The 14,147-nt window shown below is 35.8% G+C and overlaps 1 protein-coding gene across 3 annotated transcripts in view; it reads left to right on the forward strand.

The window, feature by feature from the left end:
- Positions 1-14,147, forward strand: part of LOC118201179 (uncharacterized) — a 96,050-nt gene that overhangs the window by 18,780 nt on the left and 63,123 nt on the right. For 2 of the 3 annotated variants that reach the window (XM_085826795.1, XM_085826793.1), the window contains exons 2-3: positions 3,925-4,128; positions 11,552-11,803. In XM_085826795.1, the coding sequence (XP_085682921.1) occupies positions 3,925-4,128; positions 11,552-11,803 (456 nt within the window). Of the gene's footprint in view, positions 1-3,924; positions 4,129-7,022; positions 7,155-11,551; positions 11,804-14,147 lie in introns of those variants that run through there. The other variant, XM_035373230.2, reaches the window with a different exon arrangement.

Consider the following 14,147-nt stretch of genomic DNA (forward strand, 5'->3'; position numbering starts at 1 on the left):
GCAAAGTTAAAAAAGATCCCCCCGGCCCGAAAAAGGCTGTGTTAGTAGGAATGAGTTCCGGAGCAGTGAGGTAAACTCTGAGCTCAGAAAGTAATACTTAGTAGCAAAGTTAAAAAAAAACCCAAAAAGTGCTGTGTTAGTAGGAATGAGTTCCAGAGCAGAGAGGTAAATTGTGAGCTCAGAAAGTGATACTTAGTAGCAAAGTTAACCCCCCAAAATGTGCTGTGTTTTAAGAAATGAGTTCCAGAGCAGAGAGGTAAACTGTGAGCTCAGAAAGTGATACTTAGTAGCAAAGTTAAAAAAAAACCCAAAACGTGCTGTGTTAGTAGGAATGAGTTCCAGAGCAGAGACGTAAACTGTGAGCTCAGAAAGTGGTACTTAGTAGCAAAGTTAAAAAAAAAACCTAAAAGTGCTGTGTTAGTAGGAATGAGTTCCAGAGCAGAGAGGTAAACTGTGAGCTCAGAAAGTGATACTTAGTAGCAAAGTTAAAAAAAACCCCAAAAGTGCTGTGTCAGTAGAAATGAGTTCCAGAGCAGAGACGCAAACTGTGAGCTCAGAAAGTGATACTTAGTAGCAAAGTTAAAAAAAAAACCCTAAAAGTGCTGTGTTAGTAGGAATGAGCTTCAGAGCAGAGAGATAAACTGTGAGCTCAAAAAGTAATACTTAGTAGCAAAGTTAAAAAAGATCTCCCCCAAAAAATGCCGTGTTAGTAGGAATGAGTTCCAGAGCAGAGAGGTAAACTGTGAGCTCAGAAAGTGATACTTAGTAGCAAAGTTAAAAGAGATCCCCCCCGGCCCGAAAAAGGCTGTGTTAGTAGGAATGAGTTCCGGAGCAGTGAGGTAAACTCTGAGCTCAGAAAGTAATACTTAGTAGCAAAGTTAAAAAAAAAACCCAAAAAGTGCTGTGTTAGTAGGAATGAGTTCCAGAGCAGAGAGGTAAATTGTGAGCTCAGAAAGTGATACTTAGTAGCAAAGTTAACCCCCCCCCCAAATGTGCTGTGTTTTAAGAAATGAGTTCCAGAGCAGAGAGGTAAACTGTGAGCTCAGAAAGTGATACTTAGTAGCAAAGTTAAAAAAAACCCAAAACGTGCTGTGTTAGTAGGAATGAGTTCCAGAGCAGAGAGGTAACTTGTGAGCTCAGAAAGTAATACTTAGTAGCAAAGTTAAAAAAGATCCCCCCGGCCCGAAAAAGGCTGTGTTAGTAGGAATGAGTTCCGGAGCAGTGAGGTAAACTCTGAGCTCAGAAAGTAATACTTAGTAGCAAAGTTAAAAAAAACCCAAAACGTGCTGTGTTAGTAGGAATGAGTTCCAGAGCAGAGACGTAAACTGTGAGCTCAGAAAGTGGTACTTAGTAGCAAAGTTAAAAAAAAAACCTAAAAGTGCTGTGTTAGTAGGAATGAGTTCCAGAGCAGAGAGGTAAACTGTGAGCTCAGAAAGTGATACTTAGTAGCAAAGTTAAAAAAAACCCCAAAAGTGCTGTGTCAGTAGAAATGAGTTCCAGAGCAGAGACGCAAACTGTGAGCTCAGAAAGTGATACTTAGTAGCAAAGTTAAAAAAAAACCCCTAAAAGTGCTGTGTTAGTAGGAATGAGCTTCAGAGCAGAGAGATAAACTGTGAGCTCAAAAAAGTAATACTTAGTAGCAAAGTTAAAAAAGATCTCCCCCAAAAAATGCCGTGTTAGTAGGAATGAGTTCCAGAGCAGAGAGGTAAACTGTGAGCTCAGAAAGTGATACTTAGTAGCAAAGTTAAAAAAAAAGCCGTAAAAGTGCTGTGTTAGTAGTGCTGTGTGAGTTTCAGAGCAGAGAGGTAAACTGTGAGCTTAGAAAGTGATACTTAGTAGGAAAGTTAAAAAAAAAAAGCCCTAAAAGTGCTGTGTTAGTAGGAATGAGTTTCAGAGCAGAGAAGTAAACTGTGAGCTCAGAAAGTGATACTTAGTAGCAAAGTTAAAAGAAAAGCCGTAAAAGTGCTGTGTTAGTAGTGCTGTGTGAGTTTCAGAGCAGAGAGGTAAACTGTGAGCTTAGAAAGTGATACTTAGTAGGAAAGTTAAAAAAAAAAGCCCTAAAAGTGCTGTGTTAGTAGGAATGAGTTCCAGAGCAGAGAGGTGAGTTCCAGAGCAGAGAGGTAACTTGTGAGCTCAGAAAGTAATACTTAGTAGCAAAGTTAAAAAAGATCCCCCCGGCCCGAAAAAGGCTGTGTTAGTAGGAATGAGTTCCGGAGCAGTGAGGTAAACTCTGAGCTCAGAAAGTAATACTTAGTAGCAAAGTTAAAAAAAACCCAAAACGTGCTGTGTTAGTAGGAATGAGTTCCAGAGCAGAGACGTAAACTGTGAGCTCAGAAAGTGGTACTTAGTAGCAAAGTTAAAAAAAAAACCTAAAAGTGCTGTGTTAGTAGGAATGAGTTCCAGAGCAGAGAGGTAAACTGTGAGCTCAGAAAGTGATACTTAGTAGCAAAGTTAAAAAAAACCCCAAAAGTGCTGTGTCAGTAGAAATGAGTTCCAGAGCAGAGACGCAAACTGTGAGCTCAGAAAGTGATACTTAGTAGCAAAGTTAAAAAAAAACCCCTAAAAGTGCTGTGTTAGTAGGAATGAGCTTCAGAGCAGAGAGATAAACTGTGAGCTCAAAAAAGTAATACTTAGTAGCAAAGTTAAAAAAGATCTCCCCCAAAAAATGCCGTGTTAGTAGGAATGAGTTCCAGAGCAGAGAGGTAAACTGTGAGCTCAGAAAGTGATACTTAGTAGCAAAGTTAAAAAAAAAGCCGTAAAAGTGCTGTGTTAGTAGTGCTGTGTGAGTTTCAGAGCAGAGAGGTAAACTGTGAGCTTAGAAAGTGATACTTAGTAGGAAAGTTAAAAAAAAAAAAGCCCTAAAAGTGCTGTGTTAGTAGGAATGAGTTTCAGAGCAGAGAAGTAAACTGTGAGCTCAGAAAGTGATACTTAGTAGCAAAGTTAAAAGAAAAGCCGTAAAAGTGCTGTGTTAGTAGTGCTGTGTGAGTTTCAGAGCAGAGAGGTAAACTGTGAGCTTAGAAAGTGATACTTAGTAGGAAAGTTAAAAAAAAAAGCCCTAAAAGTGCTGTGTTAGTAGGAATGAGTTCCAGAGCAGAGAGGTGAGTTCCAGAGCAGAGAGGTAAACTGTGAGCTCAGAAAGTGATACTTAGTAGCAAAGTTAAACTCCCCCCCCATATGTGCTGTGTTTGTAGGAATGAGTTCTTCCAGAGCAGAGAGGTAAACTGTGAGCTCAGAAAGTAATACTTAGTAGCAAAGTTAAAAAAAAAAACCCAAAAAGTGCTGTGCTAGTAGGAATGAGTTTCAGAGCAGAGAGGTAAACTGTGAGCTCAGAAAGTGATACCTAGTAGCAAAGTTTAAAAAAATCCCCCCAAAAAATGCTGTGTTAAGAAGGAATAAGGTTCCGGAGCAGAGAGGTAAACTGTGAGTTCAGTGAGAGCGTAAATAAAACCCTCTGGCGCGAAGATTACAATCTGAATCCTTTGAGATTTGATTTTACTTTTTTTTATCTTGTCTGCCTCCCTCTCCCAATTTTTTCATTTTTTTCTATTGTTATTCATGAAAAAGAGAGATACCTATGCCTGATAACACGTGAAAGCGATAGTTCTGTCCAAATCTGAGTCAAAATAACATTGCTGTTTTGTCTAATTAAAATTTCGCTATGGAGTTTCGAGAGAGGACTTCGGAGAAATGCTGAATTTTTATCTTTAATCTTACAACCCAGCATATTGCTTCTAATGAATACAAAATTTCTGAAGAATTTATACCTAAACGCGTTTATTGCGAGCCTAACCTAGAAATAGAAAGTATTTATAACGAAATATTTATAGCGAACCCAAAAGTATTTATAACGAACATCTGTACCTAAAAGTATTTATAGCAAAGTAACTCATTTCTGAAATATTTATGGATGAATTTTTCAAACAGATGGAAAGCCAGAGAATTTCAGGTCTGGTGTTTGCGGATTAAAACGTATAGCTGGCCCGTGCCGTGAATATTTTCCCAGATATTACTTCAACAAAGATACACAGGAATGTAGGCCATTCATCTACGGAGGCTGCCGTGGAAACGGGAACAACTTCGAGAAGAGAGGAGAATGCGAAAACATTTGTGTCAACACCAACATTACAGGTATTTATTAATTATTCTGATGTCATGCAGTCTTTAATTCTCACAAAATTATTATAAATAGAAAAAATAGTAAGATCTTGAAACATAGTAAGCAACGGTGCTTTTACTACCCGCCAGCCTATACATATAGGTAAAGGAGATAACATTTTCAGTCCAAAAACTCGACAGAGAGATTTCAATGAATAAATACGAAGTAGTGTCGCTACAGTAAGTTTTCGCTATTTTTACAATGATACATCTCTGTTTGCGTGTGGTGATTTTTTTCGTTTAGGATAACTCTTATATCAGACTCCTAAAAATCTCTGTATTCTTTACATTAACATTCTGCAATCATGTAAGGTTTCGATTGGACTTTGGGTAAAGTCTGTACAACCGGATGCATATTTCACAAGTGCACATCTGTGTAGCCACCGAGGGAGTGGCTTCTAGGATGGACCAATGAGCGTAATATTTCTGTCATGTCACATGACATTTCGCACGCTTTAAGATTTAAGCAAGATGGTTGAAAATATTTTGCCACGCAATTTTCTGTACAAATTTCTGTACATCGTCTATTTTTTCTAAAAGTTCTCAGCTCAAATGCTATCTTTACATAATCTTTACTATGCGTATGAGAACAATATTTACACCAGTTATATATGTAAATAGAAGTCAGCACCTTTTATTGCAGTCTATATGAAAAAGATGTTCTATAATAATAGCCAATGTAGAAGTGAACTTTACTAATTTGCATTCGTAATTCCCTAATTTGCATTTAGTGTGTTAAATTTCACATTTAATAACTGCTCTTAAATATACTGTTTACACAAGAAATACTCATAAAACAGAATGAATTTATCTATTAATAAATTGAATATATTCACATATAACTTTTAATGTTAACAATGAATATAATCAGATCATACACAATATGTATTCTGAATCTTACATTTCAAAATCAAAAGATTGCAAGCACTGAAATAAGAAAACACTAGATTCATTGTAACACATCCAGTCCTTCTCAGCTCAATAAAAAATACCTATACACATGCATTCTCTTAATCCACATTTGTTAGTAAATGCATATAACCGAGGCTAATTGTAGCTTGAGTCATTTTCTCAGTGTAAAGAGCGATAATATGCCGTGAATATCAATCCAAATATCAATGCGTGATAAAAATTGCGAAAGTGAAATATCACCGATTAGTTAAACTCATAAAACGAAAGCTCTACGAGATTTTCTACTTTTATGCCATACATTTATAACTGCGAAACAATTGCAAATTAAAACGTAAACAACATACGCTCACATGCACGATTTAGCGTTACAAGAGCAAAAGACGCTCATTGGTCCAGTTTTGAAACCCCTGCCTCAGTGGCTACATTGATGTGCACTTATGAAATATGCCAACCGGATATGCTACTTGAAGTCCCTTAACAGTTTTGCTAGCACTACACATATTATTTCATATACTTACGTTCCAATCACATTTCGGCTACGCGGAACTTGAAATCCAAAGGGGCAATTCTCAGAACCAGCACAATTCCAGGAAATCCACGTAGCTAGGTTACCATTTTCACTTACTACAAAGACTTGAACGGCAAATACTAATTAATCGATTATCGCTCAGATTGGAATCACGTGAGGCTTCAGACGCAGAACTTTCGTTTGATTGGTTGTCTATACCCGGGACTGAGGTCCAGCCGTGACATTTTCAGTGAGGTTTGAAAAACTCCCGCGTAGCCGCAACATTGTTTCCGTAGCTAAGCGGGATTTCGCTTCAGGGGGGGGGCTCTTTTTTTAGGAATCCTCCCGTTTAAACCAGTGCTACCATAATCTCGTTTCTAAGAAAAGACCCGTCTAACAGGGACTGTAGCCATGTGTGATAACCTCTTTGCTGGTATTATGTTGGTAGCGTAGCAACGCAAATACGTTACAGCTGTTTTCAAAGCTGCACGTTTGGGATGTGGTTTAAAACCTAAAAGATAGATGCAACGCTGTCGGCCTGAGACATGGGATGCAGTTATTCGTGCAATAGCCCGATTGAATTGTTTGAATGGTACAGGCGAATATTTGTAGCACTGTTTTTGCAACCATGAAAGATGCAAAGATCAATCATTTCCTTTTTGAAAAAAAAAATGACGTGGAAGATTCAGAAGTTGTTCTACGTGTGAGTATTTTGTTCCCATATCTGAAAATATTCGTACGGAGTGTTCGATCTTAAAGTTTAACCGTGGCATAAAGGGGTACTTTGAAAACAAACCGAGAAAGTTATTTCAAGGCGGCTTAAAAAGATTAGTTTTTCGATAGGATAGGTGCATAGAATTAAATGGAGATTTTGTTGAAAAACTGTAGTGTAATATTGATGAAAACTGACGAAATAAAATATTGTAGTTAAATTCCTAGAACTTTGGAAACATCCTTAGTATAAATCACAACACATTGCAGTAGTTGAACATAATGGTACAACAGCATTGTCCATTGATACCTAAATGTACTGGGATATACGCGCAGACTAAAATGAATTTAGATTTATTGATATTGAAGAGGAACACTGAAGAAAATTAAATTACGGCTTCTTTCCACGATTTAATCAAATTGTGCAAAAATACGGAACAATTATGAAACAACTAATAATTATGGAACACTATAAAACAATTCCATATTAATTATGGAACAGTTTTGTGTTATTATAGAGGAACACGGAACAAATTAAATTATGATATTCGTTCCATAATTTAATTTAATTGTGAAACAATAATTATGGTAGGTAATTTAATTTATTATGGAGTCATTACATTAAATATAAACACTTAATTTTCTGAAGTTAAAAACCAATTCAAATTAAAGAAAAAGTTTTTAGACATTGGTTCATATTTAATAAAATATAATCCAGAATCTTCTTGTCACAGATATTCTTATATATTGGAACAACCAATTAGAATAACCAAACGATCAACCGGAGGAGATTGTTTACTCAATGCTCGTTGCTATTCAAAACATGGAATAGACGAGACTTCCATGGAGTAGATGGGACACGTGCTGGGTACGTCAGAACTTTTTTATTAGTTTGACGAATATTTTAGAAATTTTAAAGCTATTTTATTAGATTGGAGCTAATTTTCTGAATATTAAGTAGCAATATTTCTTTTTATTACAATGGGGAAAACAATTTCGGATAATGAGCGGCATTCAGTGATGAATTAAATTCGTGAACAGAGATTTCACTGTATACTTTGTACTTTATGAAATGTGTTATACTAGTATTATTATTAGATACAGTCCAACTCGCTTATAACGAGCGTGAAGCCACCGCGACATTTATTGTTTATCGACATTTACAGCCACGTTATAATCGAATGGTCGTAAAAATCGGCTTTCACTTAAAATCACTTAAAAATAAGTACATACTTACTGTATAAAATATGTGTACCCTGAAAGACCCAAATTGGAGAATGTCGACTTTCACCGGAGAATATCAACATTCACCAAATACGTCGGTGAAAGACCGAATATTTCACTACATTCTTGTATATTCGAACCCTCACCGGTGTATGTCGACAATCACAGACATGCTGTGGTGAAAGTCGAAAAGAGAGGTCATAAAGTGCCATAATAGTTTACGTTGTTGCAATAAATAAGATTTGAATCACATAATTTAGTAAGTTTTTTATAACTGTTATTTTATTTTCTCATTTAGAACGTACTGTATAATTAAGTAAGTTTTTAACTTCTATTATTTTCCTTTCTCATTTTAAATGTATTGTGTGTTTTCGGTTCTCATGTTCTTAAGTTCTTATTTCAAGTCTCAAGTGCGTTTATTCGCGACTGAATTACGGAGAAGAAAATATAATACTGTTATATGTTCAACATTCACCATTAGTACATGGTGAATGTCGACATTGACCGGTGTAAGTCAGAAATAAGAGTATTTGGAAAATATTTCGGACATACACCAAGAGACTATGTGAATGTTGATATTCACCGGTGAAAGTCGACATTCTCCAGATTTCGGTGTTTCACCGTAACATATATACTTTATTTTTGATTTCTGTACAGTACAGAAGGAAGTTGATAAATTTACTTTCAACTTCCTTATTGTCTCTTTCTTGTTTTACTGTTGTTAGATGAAAACTCATGGCCCGAAAAAACACCGTCATTTTCAATTCTGGCATTGAAAAGAGTTTGAAGTTTTTCTGCGCACTCAGAAGTCAATGAGTACGAGCGGTTTTCAGCTTGAAATTCTTCACATTCATCGTTATCATCCTAGCTTTCTTTACTTTTTCATCTGATCTAGCTTGAATTTCAACTGCAGTATCCTCCAAATCATGTGCATTTCCATCTCGGAAGTGATAACGTATACATAATTTTCAAATACTGATAGATAGTCAATACTCAAATACTCATAGTTAATAATTTCAAATACTCATAGATAGATTCATTCATCATAGTGATAATGTATACTCATTTCAAATACTCATCATAGTGATAACATACAAAGTATGACACAAAATAAAACGAGACAGGTCCAATAAATCATTGTACTTACAGAATCAGTTCTTCGTGACTTTATCACCTTAAAAGTAGTTCCCTTCAGCATTAGCACTCGTCTGCATTCCGTGCTGCCATTGCTGGTAACAGCTCTGGAACGAGGTTTTTGGAAGGCCTTTCAGGAGATTCTCTGTTTTTGCCTGAACTTCTTCAGCTGAGGTAAAATGGGTTCCCTTTAAGTAAGATTTAACTTTAGGGAAAAAAAAAAAAAAAAAAAAAAAAAGAATTGCATGAGGTCAAATCAGGTGAATGAGGAGAATGGCCCATCGCAGTAATGGTTTTGCTGGTCAGAAACTGCTTGAAATATAGGGCCATGTAAGCGGGTACATTGTCCTGGTGCAACAGCCATCCATCACTCCATAACTGTGGTTTTTTTGTTTTCCTAATTTTTTCCACAAAATCTTTTATTCCTTCAATGTAGTAGTATTGATTAACAGTTTGGCCACTGGGAACCCACTCAATCATGATGAACGCTGATCATCTTCCACATTGTCCCTTCCACCTGAAAACCGCTATACCATTCAAACACACGAGCATGAAACAAAGTTTCATCTCCATACGCCTCGGTTAACATTTGAAATGCTTCCTCCATGCCTGGTTTCTTAAGTTTCACAAGAAACTTGATGTTGATTCTCTGTTCGGTTTCTGCATTAGACATTTTTCCGGCAGAATGCAGTTGCACATCTTCACTCAATGACGCAGTACTCCCCACTGGTGCAATCGGTTAAGTCGAAACTGGCGGCATGGATAGAGGAGGTGTGTAGCATGACGTCACCAAAACACTTTTTGCCAACTCCACTGCGTTTTCAAGCTACAGGCTCTTTTTTGTGTCACACCTCGTATACTCATTTCAAATACTCATCAACAGATACATAATTTTCAAATTTTCCATGACGTCTGCTTCTTCGTTTTCCTTAGTGATTTGCACCTCTTGAGAAATATCCTATGAAGCCTTAGCGAAGCAACTAGTAATGCATTTTGATGTAACGCTTTTCCATTCACCGTTCATTAGACGTATCTCTTCGAGTACATTTTTATTAGCATTTGAGGTTGTTCCTACTTTTTTCTGCTCTATCGAGAAGCATCAAAATCAAGTGCTTACGAAAGTTTTATTTAAAACTTCGATGATTCCTTAGTCCATAGGCTGGATAACACTTGTAGAACTCGGAGGTAAAAATTCAATTCTGAACACACCCTAAGACAAAAAAAGGCCGCCGTCACGTGATCGTGGGATCTATGACTCACCACTAACTTTCCAAGAAAGGATTAGCGGAGCTGAAGAGGTAGATATCAATAGAAATTTTATGAATTACACAAATATTCCTCTCTATAATAGGGGCTTGCTTTTGCTAAAGCGAGTATGCTCCCATAGACTTAATATTATACCAACTAAGTATTTTCGATTTCCTCGTTAAATCCGGGCTCGTTATAAGAAGGCTGTACTGTATTACAAAAAAAAAATCTGAAGAAATCCCATTGCTAGTAAAAAGATTAAATTATAAACAGTGTCATATCCTGCTTCTTGGGCGAGTAGGTTTTGGATATATACTTAATTTCTACCGTAGACGTATCGTAATGTGGGCATTGCATAAAGCCAAACATTTATCAGGACAAAGACTTTATTAACACAGGAACAAAATAATAAGAACGAACGATTAACACACAAGTATAACTGCGTATTTTCATCCACGCTGGCATACAGCATGTTACCTTCGTTAGTTCGATACTAACTACTCTTCTCTAGTAAGTCACATGAGAGAGAGGCGTTGCAGGCCGTTCGGCTAAACTGCGCATGCGGGGTCATCACGACATGACAAACGGTATGCATAGGATTGTCAGGATAGGAGTTCAATATCGTTTAGCTACATTTCGGAATGTTTTTCTATACTCCATTAAATAAAATGAATTTTTGAATTAAGAAAATACGAATAAAAATGTTTGGAGAATAGTAATGACAATAACTCCGAGCATAGAAACAGAAAGATTGGAACAAATATTGAAAAAACGAAAATTTCTTTGCATCCAAATCCAAATATAAAGTTCAGTAAGTACTAAATTAATTGAATTTATTTATATAAATATGCATTTATGATGCACAGATATTCAAATCGTATACTACTTGATATCGTAAATGAAAGACGTGTGGCGGGAGCTTTCAAATTCCCCCCCAAAATAATTAAATAATGAAAAAAAATTATGTGCTAAAGGAATTTGGCAGTAGGAATTGATAATGGTAATCGCTCGAACATTTTTCGTTTTGGTATGTGTTTTCTCGGGGAAACGCTGCTTGTACAGTCTTTCGGCTTCCACAGATTCCCATTCGTAAGCATTCCACAGCATTCCCACTCGTCGGGACTTCGGCGATTCCGGATTATAGATCATCAATTTAAATTTGGTAAGATGGCATGAAGAAATGATAAAATTAAAATATGAAACGGTAATTGATGAAATAAAGAGCAATTATGATCTAAAGGGTATCAAAATTTACAGAAAAAACATAAAATTCATGTCCGCCTTTTGCTATACGTCGACATTCCCTCCGAAATCCATTCTAAGAAACAACGATGTATAAGATAACTCGCGCTCAGTACTTACCATTACTGCACCCTCTAGCGGTTCCTCTCCGCCAGTGCACCGTATGGTGAAAATTGCTTGTTTAAATATTTCTTACTATTCTTTAAGTTTTTACTCATGAGTTTTGAAACACCCTGTATATTTTCCCCCCAAATAAGGAAAGATGAAGGGCTCCATGTGCTGGAAAGCAACGATAAAGAGATAATATCTAGCTTTAAAACATATTGACGTGTATCGATTTCACTATGTTTTGTACTGATAATATTTTCATTACTTGCTACATGCATTTTTAATTGTTAAATTTCCTCATATTTGCAGAGATATGTGGAAAAGACGATGACTGCTTAAATGGTGGTAAATGTATCGCCTACGGAAAATATAGATTTTGCGAATGCTTATTAGGCACAGAGGGCGTCTTCTGTTCCGAAGTTACGACTTGCAAAACGAATCCTTCTTTTTGTGGAACAGGCAACGAAACTATATGCTCGTATGATAGTGCTCAGAGGCGAGCTGTATGTCAGTGTTTGAACTCATCTAGGAAGTATGATAATAAGGAGAAAATATGCAGAGGTAAATTTCTTTATCATTCAAGTTTCTATTTAATACCACATCAGAGTAGAAAGGTCAGCAAAAAACTTGATCCCTTAAAATTAATATTTTGCTAATCTTTCAAATATTAATATTATTATTATAAATTATGATTTCAATGCGTCATCTTTGTATCGTGTGATGTTTTCCATTAGAATAAATATTTAAAATAACTAACATTATTTTTAAAACTTCGGCGAAAAAAGAAGCAAATCGATCTTACATTGCTAGTTGAAAAATACAAATATAATTCACTCCTCCACCCGTTTTTTTAATACAGTTAAAAGTCTTTAATCCGGACTCGTCGGGACTTCGGCGATTCCGGATTATCGGTTTTTCCGGATTATAGATCATCAATTTAAATCTGGTAAGATGGCATGAAGAAATGATAAAATTAAAATATGAAACCGTAATTTATGAAATAAAGAGCAATTATGATCTAAAGGGTATCAAAATTTACAGAAAAAAAAAGAAGCTTAATATTTATTTGTTTAATTTATTAAACATTTCTTTCAACGCGCGCATGCGTAAAGCATACATTACGCATAGTCGAAATTAGAAAATTGCAACCAGAAAACTATTTGATGTGTATTCGTGATATTTATAAATGACGAGGAATTTGATTTAAATCATATCAAAGACGGAGTTCATTGAGATTAAATACTACATTTAGTAACGAATAATAAGCCGAATAAAATAAAAAGCATCTGCCCTGAATATGAGGATAGTGCTGACAGATCAACTTCCAGTTCATTGCGCGCCGCGACGTTTCCCCCCGTAGAGCAGCGTGAAATTGATAAACAGATTTCGGAATGGTTAGAGAATCAAAGGATATGCCAAGAATTTCACTTTTTGTTTGATGGACATCAAAACACGATCCTTTGGCAGCTCCAGAATCGGAAATTCTTTTTGACATAATCGAAAGTTCAAGCTTACTTTTATAAAATTGCTCTAACAGTCTGCAAAAAATAATAAGCCGGATTCAATTAGAAGATTAAGGAACAACGCAATCTGCAACATTAACTGAAATAGATAATTTTAGCTCAGCTTATACCGTCCTTATACATTAAACGCGCATGCGTAGACGTATTACGCGTTTACGCATGCGCAGAAAGTTTGTAGCTTTTGAGGTCCGGATTATAGATCATTCCGGATTATAGACGTCTGGATTTAAGACTTTTGACTGTATCATTAACCTATAACTGTTTTCCGTTATTTTTACTTCCTTGTACGATGTAAAGAATGTACTGTTGTCGCGAAAAATGTCGGGTATCATATTTCAACAAAAGTATCCTTTTTGACCGCTCTCAGATTCGTTTGTGGCTTTGAGGTCCGGATTATAGATCATTCCGGATAATGGACGTCTGGATTACAGACTTTGTACTGTATTGTAATCGCGAAAAGTTTCAGGCAGCATATTTCAATAAAAATATCCATTTTGACCGCTATTGAATGCAATTGAACGATTTTTTTGCATGACATCTGTACGTACGGACAGAATAAAGGACTCTTTTTCCCAAAACAGGTTGTAAGATGGATTCAGAAGAGATTTGTTGTGACGTCTGTACTTACGTATGTGTGTATCTCGCATAACTCCAAAACGAGTAGGCGTACAACGCTGAAATATTGTATATGGGAGTGCTATAATATCTATTTGTGCACATCCTATTTTTGTTGCTCAATGAGGGTAGTAGGTCGATGTTTAGACAATCCGCTTTTTAAAAGCCCAAATATCCATAAGTGATACATCAGAAGATTTAATAGGGAATGAGTGAAGGGTATGCCCTTCTTATTCGTTTCTTATTCTATTTTTTTCAGGAAGTTAACTGTGGATTTTAACGTGTGGCAGCTTGCTTTGCCTTGATGCAGTTCTACTGATTGATGGCACTATGGGTAAATAAAATAATATAGAATAATATAGAAATAATATAGAAATAATATAGAAACATATTTGAAAATTGGGTATAAAACATGTTCCTGATAATATGTGGCGTTGATCTTAATATTCTATTCCACTCTCTTTACTTTTAATTTGACGTTATGTGTAAAGCCAGCAAAAATCATAAATCCATTTGGAAAAACTTTCTTTAGATTCTTTGAATCATGTTTTAAGATCTTTTTTCTCCTCTTCGATGATAACAAATGGATCTGTTTTTATTACAGTCATTTAATTACACCAAAGATGAATGTATTATGATAATATTTTTTTCCTGATAAAACTTACAAAGAATTTTGCAGCGCATTCTAGTTTCGGCAATATGTTGTGCAGAAAGACGATGTACTCTGTACAAACAAGCAAAAAAAAAAAAAAAAAAAAAAAAAAAAA

This window comes from Stegodyphus dumicola, chromosome 11 (genome assembly GCF_044657685.1).
Source record: "Stegodyphus dumicola isolate Sdum_Otavi_A_Nest chromosome 11, ASM4465768v1".
Lineage (NCBI taxonomy): Eukaryota > Metazoa > Arthropoda > Arachnida > Araneae > Eresidae > Stegodyphus > Stegodyphus dumicola.